The 22,624-nt window shown below is 36.0% G+C and overlaps 1 protein-coding gene across 4 annotated transcripts in view; it reads left to right on the top strand.

The window, feature by feature from the left end:
• The first annotated feature begins 309 nt into the window (after positions 1 to 309).
• Positions 310 to 22,624, top strand: part of LOC121424784 (exocyst complex component 3-like) — a 48,387-nt gene continuing 26,072 nt past the window's right edge. Inside the window, exons 1-2 of one of the 4 annotated variants that reach the window (XM_041620587.1) lie at positions 310 to 402; positions 19,086 to 19,208. In XM_041620587.1, the coding sequence (XP_041476521.1) occupies positions 19,168 to 19,208 (41 nt within the window). In that variant the 5' untranslated portion in view covers positions 310 to 402; positions 19,086 to 19,167. Of the gene's footprint in view, positions 403 to 9,556; positions 11,544 to 15,544; positions 15,616 to 19,085; positions 19,209 to 22,624 lie in introns of those variants that run through there. The other 3 variants (XM_041620570.1, XM_041620563.1, XM_041620579.1) reach the window with 3 other exon arrangements.

Raw genomic sequence — 22,624 nt, 5'->3', positions numbered from 1 at the left:
AAAGAAAACAAAATTTGGCTCCTCATAATTTTCTCTAAATGATGACGATGTGGTATGTGATATCCTTGAGAAAGTATAATGGTGTCATACTGTCAGTGCAATTTATTTTGTTGGTGGATGTGCGGAACCTCGCTCGTTTCCGCCAAGTTCTCTACAAAATAAAAAAATCAAAACATTATGATCTTATTCTTACATGCATGCGGAGTGAAGAAAAATAGGATATCACATAAAGACGCTCGCAATCAATTTTACTATTGTTCTCTGCTCATGGATTCATGTTCTTGTTCAGGCTGATTTAATGAAGATGCAGTTCAAGAAGGCCAATACGTGATGTCTGATGATTCCTGGGTTATTTTTCTACATAAAAGAAATACTGTGCCTGTGTGTTTTGAGCTTTTGAAGGTGAGTGTACTATATTGAACTGAAGGCCTATTTATGTTTTGATTCTTAGATTGATATATTGTCTTCTTTGTTTTGATCTTCCGTGGATTCGGTTCCGTAATCCAATCCACGGGATACCTTCTTGGCAAGTCCGTCATGCGTCGAACACAGCTTCTGTTTTGGAAAGAGACGAATTGAGGGAAAAACATTTTTTAAGATAATCACAGAGAAAGATTGGGTATTTTCGGGGATTCAATGGAGTTCATTAGGCACATCTAACCTGGCTATACATCGCATTGTGAAGATCTTAGAACTTTGGGTGGCTTGTTTAATCGTATGAAAGGACAGAAAGGCAATTTTCGATTTTCAGGAGTCGATACGGCACAATGAGAGATTAGCCATAGAATACACAAAACCAATTATGAGAACTGAGCAGCCAAAAGGGCACAAGAATGAATGTTTGAACGAGATGGAAGGAAATAATGAAAAAAAGGAAGAAGAAAAATTACCCTCGATGACAAAGTAAACGACAAAGATTGAGACAAATACTGATTTATTTTTGTTATAGCTTAAATACGGCGCGTACTATTCAGCAGTGAATATTTGCGCCATAATCATTTATTTATTATCCAAGCCATCATTGAGAAAATTATTGATTTTAGTGACTTAGTGGTTGTTTGGAAATAAATATTATTTCATTCCATTTCAATAAGTCTCGTATTTAAATGTAAAAGAATTTGTACAGTAACCATAAACCTAGCCATCGGTACTCATTATCATGGTTATATATTTTGTGTAACTATATTGTTTACATGTTTATGAATAGACCAATTGCATTTGCTCAGGAGCAGTAAATGTCATTCGAAACAAACCATCAGACAAACCGTCAAGGCGGGGCCCAACTTTACTTACAAACTCATTTGTAATTGATGTTTATTCATTATTTTCCTCATATACATGGGAGAGTAACATAGGTATTGGTATTTGAAAGTACGGCCCAAATCAATAGTCATGAGCCAAAAGCGGAAAATGCAACAAACGATTCCATAGATGATCACTCAAGCATTGTATTCAAGTCACCTGTCCAATACCAGGCCTTATTATCACATGATGCTACGCCAGAAAAAGCTTACGAAACATCTTTGTTTTAAAGTGTTAGTGCATGCTCATCCAAAAGAGAAAAAAATGAAAGATCATTCGATACAAGTACATGAGTTCATTAGTGACTTAACATAGCGTATAAACTGAGTTCTGCCATTTGAAAAGTGTATATAGTAACATGTCGTGGTCTAGAAATTTTGACTCACTTCGTTCAAACAGAGGGTCACGGACTCACGGGTTCAAATCTCAGCCATGCATGCCGTTTTCATCAGGGGTTCATCCCCCGGCTCGTTCACATTGGACTTACTCGACCGGGTGAGGTGGATGGGTAGTCGGTAATAATTCGGTGAAAAGCGTCGGTTATACAGCCGGGGTAATAAACCATGTATTGAGCGAAGTAATCATGATAATTGTCATCCAATGTCTGAAACGAGCAAATTTAGGTCCCATCGTGGTCCCATAGCTACCTTTAACCCATGAACTTCATACAAACACCCCCTCTCTCGACAACTCCATGATTGTATTTATTATACCCCTTCGGGGGCTCATCGTCGCGGTCGTTCTGGGAAAAAGTACTCTATCATCCTTGTTAGCGACCACAATGAGTGACGAGGAGCCTGTTTATGTCTCATCACGGATTTGTTGTCGACATGGATATACGGTGCGATGAAGTGACCCTTGACACGTGAGGTCACGGTAGAGGTCGAAGTAGTTTTGGGTAAGATCACGTACATGAGGCACAGGTGGTTGATCCCAAGGAAAATATCACTCGGAGGAGGTTTTTTGGCGAGAGGAGTAGATGGATGTTTCGGGGAAAATATTGGTATTCCAAGAAACAAGGATGGCGAATGAAGTTTTAACCTGATAAATATTGCCTTTTCCACACTTCTGGGATTTTGGTAACATTGTGATGATCTGTTTTTTATACAATGAAGATAATTGAATTATGATGTAAGGAAATGATCAAAACAAAGGGTAATTTCGAAGTGGTAAACAGGGTCTTGGGACTGGTTGTTCCGATTCAGCGCCAAACATAGACACACAGAGATACGATCTTACGTATACGTAAGCTCCCTTCGGGTGTCACGCGCGTAAAACATTCCCCATAGACTTGTGTGTTAAAATGGCACTTTTGAAAAATTCATAAAAAATAAATGTGAAATTAGAGGGTGGAATGTTTACTACCATTGGATAGGATATATATCTGGCATTCCATATCTGACCAGGAAAGGGTAGCGTAGCCAGCTCATTTTAAAAATAAATTGCCATTTATGAAGATAACTATGAATGGATCAAATTCATCGACTCAAACAGTAAAATAGCCCTAATTAGTCCGCCAGTCAAAAAAATAGTTCCAAGTCACTTTTTTATCTTCCCACTTTGGGCGAAGGGAGTTCAGTAGTTAACATTTCTAGAATCAGTGTTAGATTTTGAATCATATTCATACAGTTTTGTCAATCAGCAACATCAAATTGAAAAAAAATCGAATGGGTTGGGTCGAACGAATATCTTGAGCCCTCCTGATGTAATTAGGCTCATGGCACCTCCCGAAGGGAGCATAGACAAGTGGAGTGCGTCCTCTATCGTCAAGAGGCAAGAGACATCAGGCGAAATAAATAAATAATACTGTTAAAAGGAAGTTCCGGTGGTACATTTAAGACGGCTTTCCAGGAAAACCAGGTATTTTGTGAAGTTGCTATATTATCGAAGGAACGCTGTACATTAATGTACTATGCACTGCAATATTTGTATTATCATACACAATTGGGTGATTTTAGGATAACATTAGTTTTCCCAAACGATGCTTCCTGAAATAATCATGTTGCTTTGCGGATAGTTTATTCGTATGTTTTTTTTATTTTAGATATGTACATATCTGAGAGAAACGAGTAAGAATCATTTTGAAATTGTGAACTTGAGGTAAGAGCAAAATCATCATTCAGCTTGGAATATTAAAGTAACATGAGAGTAAGGTAGATTTTTTAGAATTCCTATGTTGTATCAATGTTTTGTCTTTAGCTTTCTGTTCTTTGTTTGTATATGTTGCCTCAGATGGGGAAATTGAAAGAGAAATATCAAAGATGTTTCTTTGTTGGGTTTGTCTGAGTAATGATGAGTAACAATAGTGATAGTAATCACCCTGTCAATAATGTTTATCCCACCACTTTCCCAGTTTTTACATCGGCTGTTCCAGCACGATACCCAGGTACAAATCATGATGTTGATCGAAGCCAACTGAGTTAGTCGTTTGTCCAGACCTTGGATGGTGTCATGCCCACTGACGATCCGGTGACGGTCATTCCCGTTCCTAAGTTTTCAACAAATTTTCTTTGAAAATATGTTTAACAAACCTAAGTTTCAAATTTAATGTTCCAATCATGCTTAGTTTTGAATATAGAAAAGATTAATTCATTTTTATTTGCAGTAGTTACATCTCACTGTTAATTTATTTGTTCCCATGACAAACAATGACAAAGGCGGTTCAAATGACTTAAATTTATGACTTTTTTTTTACATTGTTAGGCCTATATAGGGTTCAAATCCGTCCTTGATTACTCTCATTCGGCGAGACAAAAATCAACAAAAAACTCCGAGGGCCGAACCACTTTTGTCTGAATAACGTAATGAAAAATAGGGATGACATGTGTGGTATTGCCCCATCATGGGCTAAATTGATATTAAGCACTTTTAGAAATGTACGTCCACGTAGTGGACTGGTACGAGATGACGTCATTTTTTGGCCTGCCATATGCCTCAGGTCCTCACACACGTCCACTACATAAGGGGGGGGGGGCACCGTGGAGTTGAGTTGATTTGTTCTAAAACTATTCTTCGAGTTCCTCCGATCTATGGTCGTGAGTAACGATCACTTTGTTATTTGCACTCCTAGGTGAAGATTGGGATTGGGATGTGTCGGTATAGAACCAAAGATCTTGGGTTCGAGTTCACCTCTGTCCCCGGCCTCTGTCTTGTGCGTTAACTGCCCGATTTTATAGACGCAAATTGTTTTACTCCGTCCCTCCGATAGATAGAGGGGCTCCTAGGGAAATCCACTTTCAGTTCATTGGGGAAAACCCCGGTGCCGTAGTCCTGCATTCTGTACCCCCCTCCAGGGGCGGATCCAGCCTTCGCCAATAGGGGGGGCCCGGAATTTTTTTTTCAGCCATATTTTCCCCGATCGGCCACTCGAATATGATATTTGCCGGGATTTTTGGTTTTTTTAAAGGGGTAGTCCTATTAGTCACTTCTTAGCTTTATTCTTATGAATAAACATAAATAAATAATACCATAATCATTATTTATATAATGCGAGCGCAAAGCGCGAGCTATTTTTTGGGTGGGAATCTTATGTACTTTTTTTTCTAAAAGTTTTGAACATTCTGGGCAATCCTGAAAAAAGATGTGTATGCAAGTGAATAATTATTACGAAGCGCGAGCAGAAATGAACTAATGGAAAAGGTACTGTTAAGGACTTGCTTGCAGTTAGCCATGAAGACGTTACATATTTTAAAAAATCAAATAATGCGAGCGCGAAGCGCGAGCTGAAATTTTTTGACATTTTTACCTAAGGAATGGAAATTCTAAGCACTTTTTGTAACTTAACAGAATAGGTATATAACTAAACGATTGGTGCGAGCGCGAAGCGTGAGCAAAAAATTTCGCGATTTAGACCTACTGAACGAGACACTCTATTCAAGTTTTGTAAATCATGAAAAGGATGAGGAAGTGGGGATCTTCCTTACATTAATAATGCGAGCGCGAGCGGAAAATTTTTATATACGTTTTGAGCTGATCGAAAACGTATTTGTTATGGACTGCTTGAACTTAGCCATGAAGACGTTACATATTTCAACATTCAAATATTGCGAGCGCGAAGCGCGAGCCTGAAAATTTTTGACATTTCTACCTGAATAATGGAAATTTTAAGCACTTTTTGTAATCGTGGAAAGGATAAAGACAAAAACTGAACATTATTGATGCGAGCGCGAAGCGCGAGCGGAAAAATTCTGGACACTCTATTCATGTTTTGTAAATCATGAAAAGGTTAAGCTATTGGAAATTTTCATACATTAATAATGCGAGCACAAAGCGCGAGCAGACAATTTTTTATATTGTTATCTGAAACTGGATAATTATTTAAATGGAGAACAAGCTGCGTATCTGAATAAACGTGTGTTTGAGATATCGACCTAGAATTTGGGTATTCTAAATACCTTTTTTTTTACCATGAAAATCAATAAAGCGAGCGCAAAGCGCGAGCTAAAAATATATGATATTCAGATCTGAAAAGGGGTCACTTTAAGCTCTGTATTGCAAGCACTTTGTGGAAAAATTGTGAGGTGAAGAAGGATCACAGTTAAAACAGAGCTGATATTTTCAATTATTGTTACTTTGAGTTTTGACATAGGACCGGGATATTCTATAAGGACATTATGTCATCATAAGAAAATGATGACTATATCTTCCTATTTCTCTTCCTAAGCATGAGAGCGCAAAATCTATTAATATTATGGCCTGAAAATTGGACATTTAAAGCACGTTTGTAATTATGCATAAGATGCATGAGTTTAAAATCTATCAATGCGAGCGCAAATCGCGAGCAGAAATTTATGATTAATTGTCATCAAATGGTGATTTTAAGTAGTTTGTTTTAGAATTAATATTGAGATATACATAACTCACTAATCAAAATGCAAGCGTGCAGCGCTAGCTGATACGTTTTGACAATCTGACCTAAATAGGGATATTTTGAGAACTTCATGGAATACAGGAAAATAATAGGTACCTGACAAATCAAATTTTGCGAGCGCGCAGCGCAAGCAGAAATTGTTAATATTCAGACCATAAAATAGAATTTTTACACTTTAAAAAAAATCAATTTGTAAATAAAACAAAATAATGAAAGTTCAATTTCCCAGCTGAAATATGTTTTGTATATTGACTTCAGAATTTGATATTTTAAGGTCCATATTGAGCAAGATATCACCTAAAAGGCAATGCGAGCGCAAAGCGCGAGCGAAAATTTTATATCCGACATGAAAGATTAAAAAAAATAGTTTCCAAGTCTTCCCCTTATCTTATTTTATTCACTCATCTTCCTCCTCTTATGCTTACCTTTCTTCTTTTCTCCTCTCTTTTCCCTTTTTCTTTTTTCCTTCCTTTTCCCTTTTTTTCTTTTTTTTGCTCCGCCAATAGGGGGGGCCCGGGCCCTCGGGCCCCCTGGATCCGCCTATGCCCCTCCCCCGATCAGAAATGTCTGGAGGAGAAACCCGCGGGACACAGGTGATTTAGTGAGCGTTCGCCACCCCACGCACGCGCAGGTGCCGTGAAACAAAACGATAAAAAAAACGATAGCGAATGTCATTACATCGAGTGACGGTGCTACAGAGGACAAGGCGGGGTGACCGTCTCTTTGATTTTGTTAAGGGACTTCAGTGCACTGAGAACGATTTTACAGGGGGTGTTGATGTAAATTTAACAAGAAAAATGAAAAATGAATGTCACGTTGGTACAGAAAAAATGACAGCTAGCAAAAAAGGGGGGTTCACTACTAAATGTAGGTACTTTTGGTTATATCTGTCCATTTTGCCCAACCTACCAGATTCCAGGGGTACTGCCTATGGAAAATAACACACGCTGCACGTACCACCCTCCCCCCCAACACCCCGCTTTCCCGAGCCATATGAGTGACTAAAGTAATGGAAGAAAAAGAGAAAAATGGGAAAGAACGATTATTGAAAAAGTATTTTTGCATGGAACTTTTCAATTCCTATGTTGTAATTGATACCCTCGTGCTCCATCTCACCGTTGCGGTAAGCAAAAAATGGTCATTCAAGAGAATGATGCCTTTGAAAATGTTGTACTTTAGTAGAGGGCACTTTACAGTCTTTGGCTGTTAGTTTTGTAATGGTCTTCACATACAATTGCACATTTTTATGCAAAATAAGGAAAGTACCATAACATTTCATGTTTACAAGATAACTTTAAACTGAAATGGCACAATCCTTGTCCTATCATAACAGTTTTGGTTCATTAGAAGGAAGAAAAAAAAAAACACGGATGTAAGTCACGTTATGTTTTCATCCTTCAACTTCGTCATTGGTTGGCCGCATTCCTCTCCCGACTTGGCTTACAGACAAGGCTACCCTGGATTTAACATTTTGACATCCCTGCTCTTAAATGAACTTGTCAGAAATATATTTCTCGCTCCTGTCTCACTATCCTCGCATGTCTGCATTTTTAGCATGTGTTCAATATTTTTTTCTTGCAGTCGTGGGTCGGAAAGGGGGGGGAGGGCGTGACTCAAAAATTCGTATCCAAAACTAAGTGAGGATAAAATTAGCTCCCGCGAGGACCTTTCCCCCATTTTCGATTATTATTTTGCATGTCAGGTTCTAAAAGGTACTTTTTCGAGCAATAATTTTCATGGTGAGAGGAAGTCCCCCTCCCCCCCCCGAAAAAAAATATTGCAGTAGTTGGGTATTTCATGGGGGAGGAAGTTTTTTTTTTTTTTTTTTTTTTTTGGAGGGGGGGAGCTTTTAGATTTCCCCCTCTCTTTTTTATTATGTCATTATTTACCCCGATCTAGCTCTCATTTTTTTCAGTTGTGCTCCCAAACGCTGAAAGACAGTAACTTCAGATTGAACCAACTAATGTAGAAACGTATGGCAACGAGTTAATGTATAAATTACAAATTAGAAAAAAAAATTATAACTCAAAAAACAAACCTTACGTTCACGTTAAGGTATCCTTGGGACACAGTGTATTTATATTGCTTTACTTTTCACATTAATCTGCTATGTTGTGGCCCTGTCAATTTTCATCCACTGATAATCGAAATATTTGTCCAAGTTCTGTCACTAAAAACAATTGCTTGCAAGTAATGTGAAGAAAAGTTTGATTTAATACCCAAGTTAACTTTCAAACTTTTACTAGAAATTTCCCTATTTTACCATGTATGCAAACAATCAAGCAGTAATGGTGGTATAATTCGGATATCTATATATAGCCCTCGAAGGGAGAAAACACACGAGGTGGCCGCTGTTGCAACTGTCAGACATTTAAAAAGAAAACATGTGATAACAATGTAATGGGGAAATCCCAGAGAAAGTCCTTATCTTCAGAATAACCCAGGGACTGTCTGAAAAAAAGAAAGTGTTTATTTTCATTATTATTATTTTCGACTGTAAAAGAATCACTGTCGAACGTGGCCTTGTTCTATATCAATGTCAAAGTATTAAAAGAGTGTGCAAGCGTGACTTCCAGCATTATTTTCTTCTGAGATAAAAAAAAGTTGACTTTTCCCCCTAACAAACCCTAAAAGTAGGAACACCTTGGAATGCGACTTCAAAGCCGTCTGGGAATCCCGAAATTGTCTCGGGGCATAACTTTTCAACTTCTTCCATGATTTCTAAATTGTGTCGTATATTTAAAAACTCTGTTTGTGGACGTGGGCAAGCGCCGCTTCCGTCCATACTCAACATCCAAACCTCCGTTTTCACAACGAGGATGGTTATGAAGATAACCTGAAAATGTATTTTTTCCGAAAATTTGATATTATTGTACGTATGTTTTTATGAATCGCAATTTCAATACCGGGAAAGTAAGATAACAGATCATACCACCGTCTCATCAAATCAAATATCCTTACTTACCTCAAAGAAAAAAAGGGAGACGAGAAGGGGTTTTGTGTGAACTGAAGACTATTCAGTTGTTTATTGTTCAATATTTGCGGTTACAATAAACGTTCTTGGAATAAAGTTAGGTCATAATTATTGGAATTGTGATTCCTAGCCCGAGGTCGATATGTATAATTCTAAGAATCTAATAGCGCCACCTATCGCTCAAAATCATTCAATCCAATAGTTGTTGCTATGGTGATCACTCTTGGCCAATGGGAAACCTTGCCTGCATTGCTCAGCGCGCAAATCCCTAAGTAATCCTACTAACTTCCCATTGAACATCATCAAGGATGTTATATTGATACAAACTTATTTAAACACGATCCGCAATGCTTGTATCTAATGTACCCTCAGCCTTTCTCACTACTGCAGTGAGATTCATAATCACACGCAGAGCAAGGATCTACATTATATTATTGTAATCTTCTGTTCTCTCGCTTTTACTGATGTAATATTTGGTTAGCCTTCAAGTTTGTATCGTATAATGTACATGTCATAGCAATATTAGATATCAACAGCATGAGAAACTGGATACAAATATTTATTCAATTTTGCAATGTTGAACCCGTGACTTTTATTTTGTTTTTGTTGATAGAAAATAATTTCGTGGTGTAGTTATACAACAGTTCACTCGAGAATGCCGAAGTCGATGAAGCTTTCCTATCATTGACTCTTTGACTATTTTAATATATGGATTTATTTATCTTTCACGCTGCCTCTGGTAATAAGGAAACTCTGCTTGGAAAGTTTATTGCCAGTAAATTTATGGAAGTCCCCGGGCTAGCACGGATCGGTCTTGTGTCGCGACTTTTTTTTCCTAACCTATGCAGTCGATGATGTTGTGGTTTGTTAATCTGCTATCAGCTGACTACTCCCATCCGGGTATTGTTTATGGAATGAAGATCTTATTTTCATTTTCAAACCAGTGAGCGCCCTTGATGCGGGCTTGATGTTGAATAACAATCAAGGGTGGCTGAAAGTACGGTTTCGACATCGTTGATATGACGTCATATTGGAAGATTCTGTTCATTATTAAATAGACATGGCTCAAGCAGTTTTTATCTCATTTAATTTTCAGCCCAAATCTAATCAATTTGAGCGTCGTATTGTCAAGCCTAGATAGAAATGAAGTGTTCTTTTTAGAAATTGCTGAACTTGTCACATTTCTGAAACTTTTTTTATATTATGTCATTCACACTTGCCTAACTCATGACTCAAATCAAAACCAAAGGTACAACGACGGTACGGTCTCGAGTGGAATTCGATTCCTTTCCAACAAATCTTAATTATTGAAATTTTCCACGAGAAATTGGGGATTTAGAGCTATTAACATTGGCAAAGGGTTCATTCTGTATCTAGTTGGTTCATTTGGTCGGAAATATTGGATACTGGCCTGCTACGTCACACCTCGTCAGGAAACATTATCTAAACAGCCCTGTCTTCCGCTCCAAGTTGAATTCTCTGGCACTCGTTTTCTATGTGAACTTTTTCCTTTTTATTTCTTCAAACGTGGGGGTTACAAGCGCACCCCTCCCCTTGCCTGAATCAATTAGGATGATGTCTTGATAAAGTTTTCAACAAATACTTTTCTTGCTATGTGGCGTTGGTGTTTGTTATGAGTAAAGTTTCGAAGTTAACTTCTATCTGTGCTCGTTCACGCGACAGTTTGTTGTAGTCATACAGAACCGTGTTGGCTCATGATAGAACTGCGCAGAGATCGTCTACAGCACATTACACGCAAGTCCTCAGCATTTTCACAAGTATACAATCAGTACTAACAATTGAGGTTAGCGAGCTAGCTGAGAAAAAAAAATCCTTCAATTAAAACCAGGAAGTGTTCAATGTGGATTAACTTGTCTCATGATCTCCCACTTAACAATGCTTTTTCCAAACGAATTCAGGAGTCTGGACCAATATTTGTGATTTGACATCTTTCGACGTAAAGAAAAAACGGATTTACTGCAGGAATAGTTTCTTTCTTTTGTCGTTGTCGAAGTCCTGGTCGATCATGCCAAATTGGTGGTGCGGACCAAAACTTCGCGTCCCGAAATGGATCGCACCGACCATCGAAGGTGCCAGGACGTCGTTTCGGCGTCGCATGGGCACTATAAACAACCAAGACGGCACATTTCGTCGTCGTCTTCGTACGCTCAGCGAAAACGACTTCGGGAATCGATTCCGAGACTCGATTCGACGAGGCCGACGAACGATGTCGTTGCGGAATTTGAATAGGAGTAGGAGTGATTGGACGCTAAGACGTACGATGTCCTTCAGAGATTCCTTGCATTTTCGTAGACGAGATTCTGTTCGACGACGAGACACAACGCTAAGAAAAAGACGAACCACAGCCGATATAAGAATTATTCGACGATCATTTGGGTAGGTAAACAAACTACAAAATTACTTAGCTTAAACCCCCAATCAAAGACGTGATTAAATCGGATTTCTTAATGCTCAGCGTTGACTTAAATAAAAACAAAATGTGGAAATATTTACATTTTTTGTTATTATTGTTGTAAAATGTTTCATTTTGACTGTTGTAGACATGTTCCTGTGAAACAAGTCATAACTTATTCTTTCTTGCAATGAATAAAGAAAACTAACGACCGAATATGAAATATTTGTTGAAATCATCTGATATGCTTTCAGGTTGTGAAGAATAACTTTAAGTATTCATAAAATGTGCAAGTTAACATTACTTTATCGTCAGGAAGCTCTGTCACTTCATAAATGTTCAAATCTCTGTAGATGTTGACAAAAATGCACACTTGTATACAGCCATGTACAATTCGAAAGGTCATGAATATTCAAAGCGCTTTAAAATATTGCCGAGTGCACATCGTCTTTTGGGTCCGCACTTCGACAGCTCATGAATATTCCAAATCCTTTAAACTTTGCTGCATGTGCGTTACGGTGCCCGCACTAAATACACAACGCTGTCACGCACGAAATCTTCTTTTCAATTTTGTTCTGTGTCTTCAGTCAACTAAATCCTGTCTGTACATGGTTCACTTGAAAATTGTTTGATTTCTTTTTTAACTTTTAATGAAATATTATCATGGCGGATCCAGGATTTCATGAAAGGGGCACATAAATATTTTTTAAAAATGTTTAGGTACAATTTTTTTTTTAATTGTAGTAAGTAACCAAAAAGGAAACAGAATGTGAAGGGGTGGGTTTCGCTTCAAAAGGGTCACGTTTCTTTTTATATGACAAGCAAAGAAGCATAATCACTTCGAAAGGGGAATTTTCTTAACATTAAAGAGGGAGTCCGTGGTTCAAACCTATAAATGTAACCCAATGATAATGGACTGTGGTATGACAATGATCTCCATTTTAAATATATACCTGAGTCTACTTCATTTTGATACAGTAACATCAACACTTACAATACGCTCATTTAACATTTATTTCAAAATAATGAAACATACATCACAAGATCAAAATAGTTCAGTAACATTTAGCTTTAGACCCCCCCCCCCAGACGGTGTATATTATATTCATTATTTGAAAACACAAAAGTGTAGACTATTCATCAGACACGATCAATCATCATTCATGTAAACATTAGAAATGACATAAATCATTGTGATTTTCTACGTGATGAAAACATTCAAATCTGTTGGAAATGATAGAGGTAGATCTGTGTAATTTTCTCCAAGTATCAATCTTGGGGGAACTCGGCGAGAATTAAATCAAAGAAAAGTATTTTAGACTATTGCTCCACATATTCTTGGAGTAGCACTATTCATTTTCGAATGATGATCGGACATGACGAGGACTTTCCACGATAATTGGGCACATAATTATTCTCACGGATGGTGTTTGTATCAGTGTAATGTTTGTGTCATTTCTAAACAATAAACATGAAAACCATGGAAACGGTTATAGCTTCTAGGCTTGGTATTATTCACACTTCTCTCATGTACTCACGAATTTGAACTCAGATTGCCTAGAATAAATCACGAATCTATCTTTGTACCTCAGAGAGTCAGTGTGGGCAAATGATAATAACCGAGTCAATGCTTTACCTCTGTAATCCGATGCTTGATCTGATTCTCCGGTTTCCGGTTTTAACCCCCTATTCCATTTGACTATGACTGTGTCATTGCGGTAGTCAATGGATAAGTGTCAAATGTTAGTTGCACAAGAGATACAGACAGTTTAGGGTGTAGCGGAGGAGATATGTGAAAAAAATGAAATTGTCAGTATAAGAAGGCCAGTTGACATTCCCTACTTAATCATTCTCGAGATACATACTGCAAACACTTGATACTACTACAACAACTTCCATTTTTAATATTAATGATAATAATAATAATGAAAAATAATTTTAATGATAATTATAATAAGAATAATAAGAAGAAGAATAAGAAGAATGCTAATGATAATAATACTTATTGTTATAATGAAAATTATGAATGAAAATATTAATATTGATATTAATAATAATGATAATAAGAGTAGTAATAATGGTAATTAAGATGATGATAATAATATCAATTTTTTTCTATCTCTCTTTCTCTCTCTGCACACATACACACACGATTGCATTTCAGTCGAGCAGTAGTTTGTTACTGCTTTTTGCTCGGTTGCCATACTGCAGTATAGGGGCTAGACCGGGTGCCAGACCGAATTTAATCCTCGTTATATCCCAGTCTATTCTCATTGCTCTAAATTTAGTACATCCTGCCTGTTACCATGGTCAGCGACAGATATCAGATTAACTTTTTTTCTTCTCCAAAGCTGACATATTTCCAAACAAAATATCATATTCTCCCTGTCATTGAAGTGTCATTCATTGTGCTACTGTGTGATCTTCTCTCTTTTAGACAACAATAGACCTTCAAGTGACATTCTTTAGGTAATAAGTGAGGAACAATGTTTCTTATGATTGTTAGAACTTATTCATAACGAACTGCATGTAGTAAAACTAATAATACATTTCATCAATCCAATATATATATATATATATTTCATCGATTTTACCTGATAAAAAGATACATGGATACGAAACGAAATGGTAACCGCCCCTCCCCCCACCCAAGAAAAAAATCATAACAATTATGCATTTGACAAACGAAGAAAAAAAAAATGAATATTTTGAAGTTCGGCCAAGTTCATCTATCTTGGTTTACATCCATTCATCATTCATTTTTATCTCTGATCAGTTTTCTAAAATGCGATTATAGATTTGGCCTTTTCTTCTACTAAATGAGTCAAAACAAACTACAGACATAATACGTCTCTATATTCATCGCTATCACAGTTATCATGACTGTGATAGCATATTACCATGACTTCTCACCTTCACTTTGGATGTAATAATATTAGCATTGAATCGGAAATTTTCATACCTTTTTATTCTATAATACAATTTGAATGTCAGTTTAATTTAGTGTAGAGAAGTTTTGAACCAATTATTTCTTCGACTCTTATTTACTAAGTATCACTGGTAAATGTGGCGCCACCGGGCACATGTTTCCCTGCCCACCCCCCCCCCCCATTCCCGATATGGCACCACTTACCCTAATTGGAGTAAGGTTTGAATCGTTGCCAAACATTCAACCTTGACAGTCATGATTTTCATCACAATCATTGGGTTTAACAGTACTTTTGCAACATCTTGTGTCAGGAGATATCAATTATACAGGCCTAATCATTTTTATGAGATTTATACATCAAAATAGCCCATAAACACACAATGTGAGTTGTCGATACACTAACAAAAATCATAATCTAAACCATGGATGAAATGGGATTTAATTTCAAACTTAATACAGAGAAAGGATGGGGCAAAGGCGAGTGATGGATGATTTCATGTGTAAAACAAAGGTAATTCTCTAAGTACACGGTATTGATAATTTTCGTCTACTATGCATTTACCATTCATAATATTAACAATGTCTGTTTTCGTAGTAAACACGCTCTTTCAAGTTCAAAATAAAGCAGTATAGTACTACATGTACGTATTTTCTGTGTACTTGACGCAAACGAATGTTGTCCCAGATAATGGGAAAACCATGACGTATATTGGGTCAAAAGTAGGGCATTACCGTGTGCCTCGATTCTATAACAAAGGGGGCATCGCTATCCCTAAACAAGCCAGAATGGTCATTACTAATCTATTAAGATAAATCAAAAGCCACTCGTGCAAAAGTTTTGATACTATGTTTTAGAATTAGTTGAGGTTTCGAAAGGATTTGGACTGTTAAATGTGCCTTTGGGGATAAACCTCCATCAATTTGAAAGGGGGGATAACTACCATCGAAAGTGTTCACCATTTTGGCTGGTTCGTGGAGCAACGCCCAGTCTACAAAAACAGATGGAACATTGAATCTCTTGAAATTGCCTCAGATTAGGCAAAGAACACGATTCTTGATTTGTTTTTAAACATGTTTGCATCTCTCAAGAAATGCTTCCGAGGAGTATCAGATATAAGCTTGGACAGGTCAGTTGTTTTTTTATATAATTTTCATAACATATTTATAGACAATTATAGAGGGCAGAAATAGTAGAGTGTGTGATGACCATTACATGAAATCGTGTTCAGAGATGCCTGTTTTCAAGGTTTTGTCGAATTTAAGGCCCCGTCAACTTCCCGTTTCAGGCATTTTAAGGCTATGTGCTGTACTGTATATTAGTATGTTGTGGCTTTTTCACGCCAAGTGATCGAGTAGTGACGAGCATTGTTGTGAATCTATTAACAATCCAGTATAGGAACACTTTCTCTGTATTTATCTTAATACAAGGTTGATCTTGACCATCTGGAAGTTTCTGTGTAGGAATACCAGACATAGCAACAAGTACTGTTTGCAAGCTGGAATTCAGTTATTGTAGAATTTATGCATAACAGGTTAAATGAATACCTAGGTTCCACACCTCACATGAATGAAAATGCCTATCGACATACACAACATACATGCAGTGTAATACTAATTGAGATATAGAAACTTCGAAATCCAAAATTCGTATGCTCCAGGGGCTATTTTATTCAAGAGCCTTGCACCGTTTAGTTTGAAGAATGAAATTTCATGGGATTGCAGGAATTGTGATTTGTTGATTTCTTCGCAAAATATCCTGAAGTCAGCCACACGAGGTTGCCATTGTAATCGAGGTCCAATATCTTGTGCAAAGGGGCCAGATGTTAGGTAAGGTTTGATTGTGAGAGGTTTTTTTTCTATGTCAGTTGTATGGAAAAAATCATAATTATTATTAAAATTATATATTCTCCTACATCAAATCCAAAATGCGGTTGATTTAGTTAACATATCGACGCTTTTGATCTAGCGGTCAGATGAGGCATAATAAATTATTTGTGGTGTTGTCATGTCGGCTCTGTGAGGACTAAAAATAATGATACATTTTCCCTTTTGTCATGAGCTCGTGAGAGCATCGTGTTTAAAATGTTGATAATACATAAAGGATTGTGATCATGGTGTGTTTCATTGTTGCACTGACAACTAGCCGCCTTTTGTATTTTTTATTAGCGACAATCGTATTTTTTAACTATGATTGCCACTAGTGTTATTTAAACATGTTAAACGATAGCCCCCCTTTTCTACTGTAATTCAGACATTTTCCCTTTTCATAAACATGATAGATGTCATTGCATATGCAGTAATTTTAAACTAGACTCTCTTTGTTCTCGTTGTGAAACAATAAGGATATTACCTGCTAAAACAATTCGAAAAGATTATACCGTAAATGGTCTGCGTCCTATTATTCATTCTAGAAATTGTTGTTACTATACATTCAGACGAAATTAAGTGCACGTCTGATAATTTGATTGTTATCAATACATGTAATAAAAATATATTAAAATAAATCTAGGACACTGTTTCAAAAACGGAGCAATAATTGAGTTGTGCTATAATCGTCTCTGCGTTCATCGACAGAAAGTCATCTAAACTCGAAGCGCGCACTTTCACATCATCAGCCGTGATTAGCTGCGATCGTAAATTAAATATGTTTTCTATAATATTCAATATTTTATTAAAATTGCACTCTGAAAGAATTGCTTTGTAACTGTATAGTCCTATGTATTAAGTCGATTGGGGTATGCGCGCGGGGTATAGGGTCTCTTAGCACCTACTTTAATAGCTGGATAGGATTGTGATATCTGATAATAGCTACATTTCTTGTACGGCCCTAGATTATATTAAACAAAACGGGAAACTACGTTAAGCCTATGTGTGATAGTGTTTTACTTCTTTTCGTAGGGACAATCCTCACAAAATGGTAGCACGTTTAGATAACAACTTCATGTGCTTGGTTATTTTAAGTCAATTCTGTATGTGATATAATTTAATGATTTTAATATGAAAAAAAAATGGATAGTAATATTCATGAGAGGAAAAGACAGGATGTGCTTCCATGTGTTTAAAAGGTAAAATCCACCCCAAAAAATTGTTTAATTCGTAAGATAAAAATCAAACATGCATAACGCTGAAAATTTCATCAAAATCGGATGCAAAACAAGAAAGTTGTGGCATTTTGAAGTTTTGTTCATTTTTCACAAAAATAGTTAATGCACAATTCAAGGGACATGCAAATGAAACAGTCGATCTCCTTAACTCACTATTTCGTTTGTTTGTTTGTTTATTGTTTGAATTATACAATATTCAAATTTTTACGGATTTGACATTAAGGATCAACTTTACTGAACCATAAATTGTTAGAACAATGGTAATACCACATGCTCAGCGAGGAATAAAACTTTGTTTCGCATGACAATGAGGAGAAAATTAGAGTGACGTCATCAGTCCCCTTATTTTCTTATCGATTGGATGTGAATATAGAATAAGCGAAACTTTAAAATGTCATAACTTCCTTTTTTTCCATCCGATTTCGATAAAAAAATCTGTGTTTTCCTTGGATTTTTCTCTTTTCATTCAAATCAACTCTCTGTTGGGGTGGATTTGTTCTTCAAACTAAGCCAAACTTTAGAATGTTATCATTACTTTATTTTACATCCGATTTTTATAAAAAAATTTCAGTGTTATGCTTTTAGGATTTTTCTCTTTTTATTCACTTAACTTTTTGTTGGGGCGGACTTGTCTATGAAAGATTTGTAACCCTGTGCAATAGAGACATGAAAATGCCTATAAAAAAGCAGTCATGCTAATTATTGATATTAGTCATGTGAACTTTGATTGGTGTTTCGAAACTAAATTACGAATATTCCTTTGAAAAATAATTAAAAACCTCATAAACCAAAATGTGAATAAATGACTTACATTGACTATACACTCTTTTGATCATGAGCAATTCATAAACTTGAGATGACCCTATTCTTGATGATGTTTTATCAGTGACTTGTTTCACGGAATCACCACCATCAAAAATATACTGACAAAACTGCTCTCAGCGAATCAAATGAAGCGATTCATTTGCAATTAAATTTGCATAAGTTAATTAATCTTCCATCAGTAGAATATTCCCAAGTCAAGCAAATTTTCAGACCTGAACCAAGGTAACTTTGCAATCAAATGGTAAAAACAATGGTGACGATGACCAACATCCAATCAGAATCAAGGATTGAATGGAAATTACCACTGCATGGCAAAGTTACCATAAGGGTAACTTTTATGTATCGGGCCCCAGATTGTGTGAAACTTGACTCATAGGCCTATCCCTAATTTCTCCAAAGTCAAAAAGATTTTAAGTGGTCCCAAAAAAAATTGACTTAGGCAGAATTATCGGTAGTTCCAGGCACTTTGCATCCACTTTTGTTGTAATCTTGATTCTGTTTTCTTCAGGTCCATGGTGAAAAACATCTTTTTGCTGATCTTTTGTGCCTGAATAAGTACATTCTAATAAATTGATAAATAAATTCGATGGCATTGATAAAACCGGGAAATCTAATTCTTTTTCCATATTGAATTATTTTCATGATATTTTTTCATTCTCTTCTTGCAGCCGTACATCAGCGTCAGAGCCTAATCTAAGCACGAGTTGCTCTGCCGAAGACGGCAACGAAGAGGGGACTGAACTCGACGAGATGACGAAACAAGCAGATAACCTCCGCAGGGAGTATGAACAGTAAGTGGGAAAGTTCAGGGGTAGACTTTATTATCATGAATAATTATTATCATAATATATTGCCATTCGAGTATCAAAGCTGGAATCGGTGTAAGTTAAAGAAAACAAATCAAAGAAATCGAATGAAGTCAAAACAAATGACGAAAAATAGTTCCTCATCCACCCGTATCAATTTTCTCATTATTGTAGGCTACCGTTGTATTATGTTTTTTCCCCTTTTATTTGTGTCCACTAGTAGTACTTTCGTCTGTTTTTAAAGGACAAGTCCACCCCAACAACAACTTGATTTGAATAAAAAGAGAAAAATACAACAAGCACAACGCTGAAAATTTCATCAAAATTGGATGTAAAATAAGAAAGTTATGACATTTTTAATTTTCGCTTTATTTCACAAAACAGTTATATTCACATCTCGGTCGGTATGCAAATGAGGGAACTGATGACATCACTCACTATTTTTTTTGTATTTTATTATTTGAAATTTGAAATATGAAATATTTTTATTTTCTCATCATTTTCATTTGAAATGAAGTTTCATTCCTCCCTGAACACGTGGAATTCCATTATTGTAACATTTTATGCTTCAGGCAAGGAGGTCCTAATTGTCAAATTCGTAAAACTTGAAATATTGTATAATTCAAACAATAAAAAACAAAAGAATATGTGAGTGAGTGACATCATCGACTCTCTCATTTGGATGTAACTGGCTCGTTCATATAAATATTTTGTGAAAAATAAGCGAAACTTTGAAATGTCATAACTTTCTTATTTTACATCCGATTTTGATGAAATTTTCAGCATTGTGCTTGTCTGATTTTTCTCTATTGATTCAAATCAACATTTTTCTGAGGTGAACTTGACCTTTAACGGTTTTTTTTATTTTAACAATAAATTCAAATTTATCTTTGCATTCATAGCGTTTGATTTCAAACGGGTTGTTTAATCCATGTGTTTGATGTCCAAAAACAACAACATGCAAGTGCAATGTCTCCTTGTTCATGTTGTTCTACCCTTTTCTATTCGGCGATCCATGATTTCTGGTTTAAGGTTGGGTGTTTTCATTTTTAGTTTGTTTTCATAACTTATTGACCCAAAAGGCAAAGGAAACAGTTAAAATGTTATGTCAATTATTGAAATTGAAAGGTGAACTTTCTACCAATGTGATCTTCTTCATGCGACTGTTTCCCACAGCTTACTCAGTGATCATGTGATCAAATTCAGAGGTTGATTCCAAAAGGCGCTAAATCCATTTTGATGATTCAGAGAAAATATTTTTAAAAATATCAGATTTGGGCAAAGCATGTACAGTATCTCTTAGAAATAAATGAGAATAAACATTTTGTTATCATTAATCGTGTTAATATAATTTGGTTAATAGTTTTCTCCAAACTACTGCGAAACGGGTAGAATAGCCTGTGTAATTTTATCAAAAGTGGATTTGATGCGTTGTGAAATTGCATTCCGTGAATTATAATCTTTGAACGCAATTGCACGTCACATAATAATGCAGAATTTGTTTCATGTACATAGTAAAGGATAAGTAATTTTATAGATATCTTCATATATGGTTCTGTGTTTCATGTCAGAATTATGTCGTAAATTGAATAATGAAAATATTAAACAAATTATTCAAAAATGTGTCCCAAAAGGATTGTCTTTGCTGTTAAGCTCTTGCACACTATAACAAAAACGAACCCGTATCAGTTGCTCTTTTTTGTAAAAAAGTTTTTACTTTGACTATGAGGAAATGTAGTCCTATGCCCTATTTTTTTTATTAAAAAATGCACTTGGAACTAATATCTTGTTTAGGAAACTAAAGTATCTTCAAACTGCCACAAAAAGTCATATCCCTCAATATTTACCAATATTTATCTATTAAAGATATAACAATCATCCTTACTGAGGTAAAATGGAAAAGTTCAACTTTTTTTTCAAAGACGAATGCACTCTTAGTATACCGGGATTTGCTTCGGAAAGAGGCCGGAATATGAAATCCGAAAAGTTGGAATGTGATAACAAATTGTTACCACCATTTCTCACTATAAATCTCAAAGGAAGAAACATTTTACGGCTCATGATTCCACAGATTTTGAAATGTTTTAAACATTTGGAAAGAGGTTATACAAATCTAAAGATTGTTATAGTCCGGGCACTGGATGTTTTTATCAGGAATTAACTCGTATACAATCATAAGCAGGTGCGTTGAAAGGATAGATGTCTAGACAATTTGGTATTAACAGCATTCGTAAAACACAATTATGTGGGAGAAAAGGGAAAGCTTTGTTAACTTGTATGAAATTGATCAAAAATTTCAAACACTACAAAGAAATAAAGTAAGCACAAGTCCATGCAGTACACTTATAAGATAGTGTGATATCATTTGTGTTTTAAAGACAAAATAGTAGAATAAATACAGCCCATTTCTTTCATGACTGTCATCGTCATACCCAAAGTACTTCAAACAATCTTTCATGATGATTCCTAATGCATTATTATTCAAAATATGTTTTCTTAACATTGCTGTTGTTGAGAATGTCAACTTGCTATAAAGAAACAATGCTTTTGACAATGATAGGATATTGCTCGGAATTTGGGCCTACACTTTAATTCGGAATGACGGAATCCCAGTCATATTTTGAATTTGAGTCAGATTTGATTACTGATCGACAACATTCATTGACTCTGAAATTATAGGAATAGTTGGAAATGAAAAAAGTATTGAGGTGTTTATAAATTGTCACCTATAGCTATTCTGTCTATTGTGTATATTTCAATAGACATCATTCTCTATCTAATGGTGATTTTTTTTACAAGAAATTGGCTCTGGGATTGCAGAAGAGGAAGGAAATATCCCCTGCGGATCGAAAGGTCTCCATTTCGGGGGAAATTAAATTTCTGTTGAGCAAATGGGAAGGAATTGTAAACTAATCAGGATTGGATTGTTGGTTGGCAGCGAATAAGAAGAGTGGGGAGAGTAATGAAATACTCTGAGGATGGTTCAAAAATTGTTTTTAAAGCTCGATACATAAGGAATTGATTATATCCTAGATCATGATTAATGTACTTAATCTTCCTCTTCAAAACTAGAAGAATGAATGATTTAACGAGAGACTAAAATATGAAATGCGACAAGTGTAGTGAATAACAATTCTGATTATTTTAAGGAAAGAGTTAAAGTTGTTATTCCCCAAAACCTGCTGAAATAATGTGTGGAGGTGTTCTTTCAGTATTACATCATTTTGAAGTAGACTTACTTCATGAAACATGGTCGTTTTTTTCAAATATCCTAGATAACAGGGGGAGAACCTCGAGTCATGATATTCAATATCTCCCCTTAGTCATAGATGTTAGTCATAACAGGCAGTGTTTCATGATCGTTAGTGACATTTTCACAGTAGCTCCTTCCGATGGCAAGC

This window comes from Lytechinus variegatus, chromosome 1 (genome assembly GCF_018143015.1).
Source record: "Lytechinus variegatus isolate NC3 chromosome 1, Lvar_3.0, whole genome shotgun sequence".
Taxonomy (NCBI): domain Eukaryota; kingdom Metazoa; phylum Echinodermata; class Echinoidea; order Temnopleuroida; family Toxopneustidae; genus Lytechinus; species Lytechinus variegatus.
Note: the sequence above shows the minus strand (reverse complement) of the source record. Positions and strands in the feature narration are given on the sequence as shown.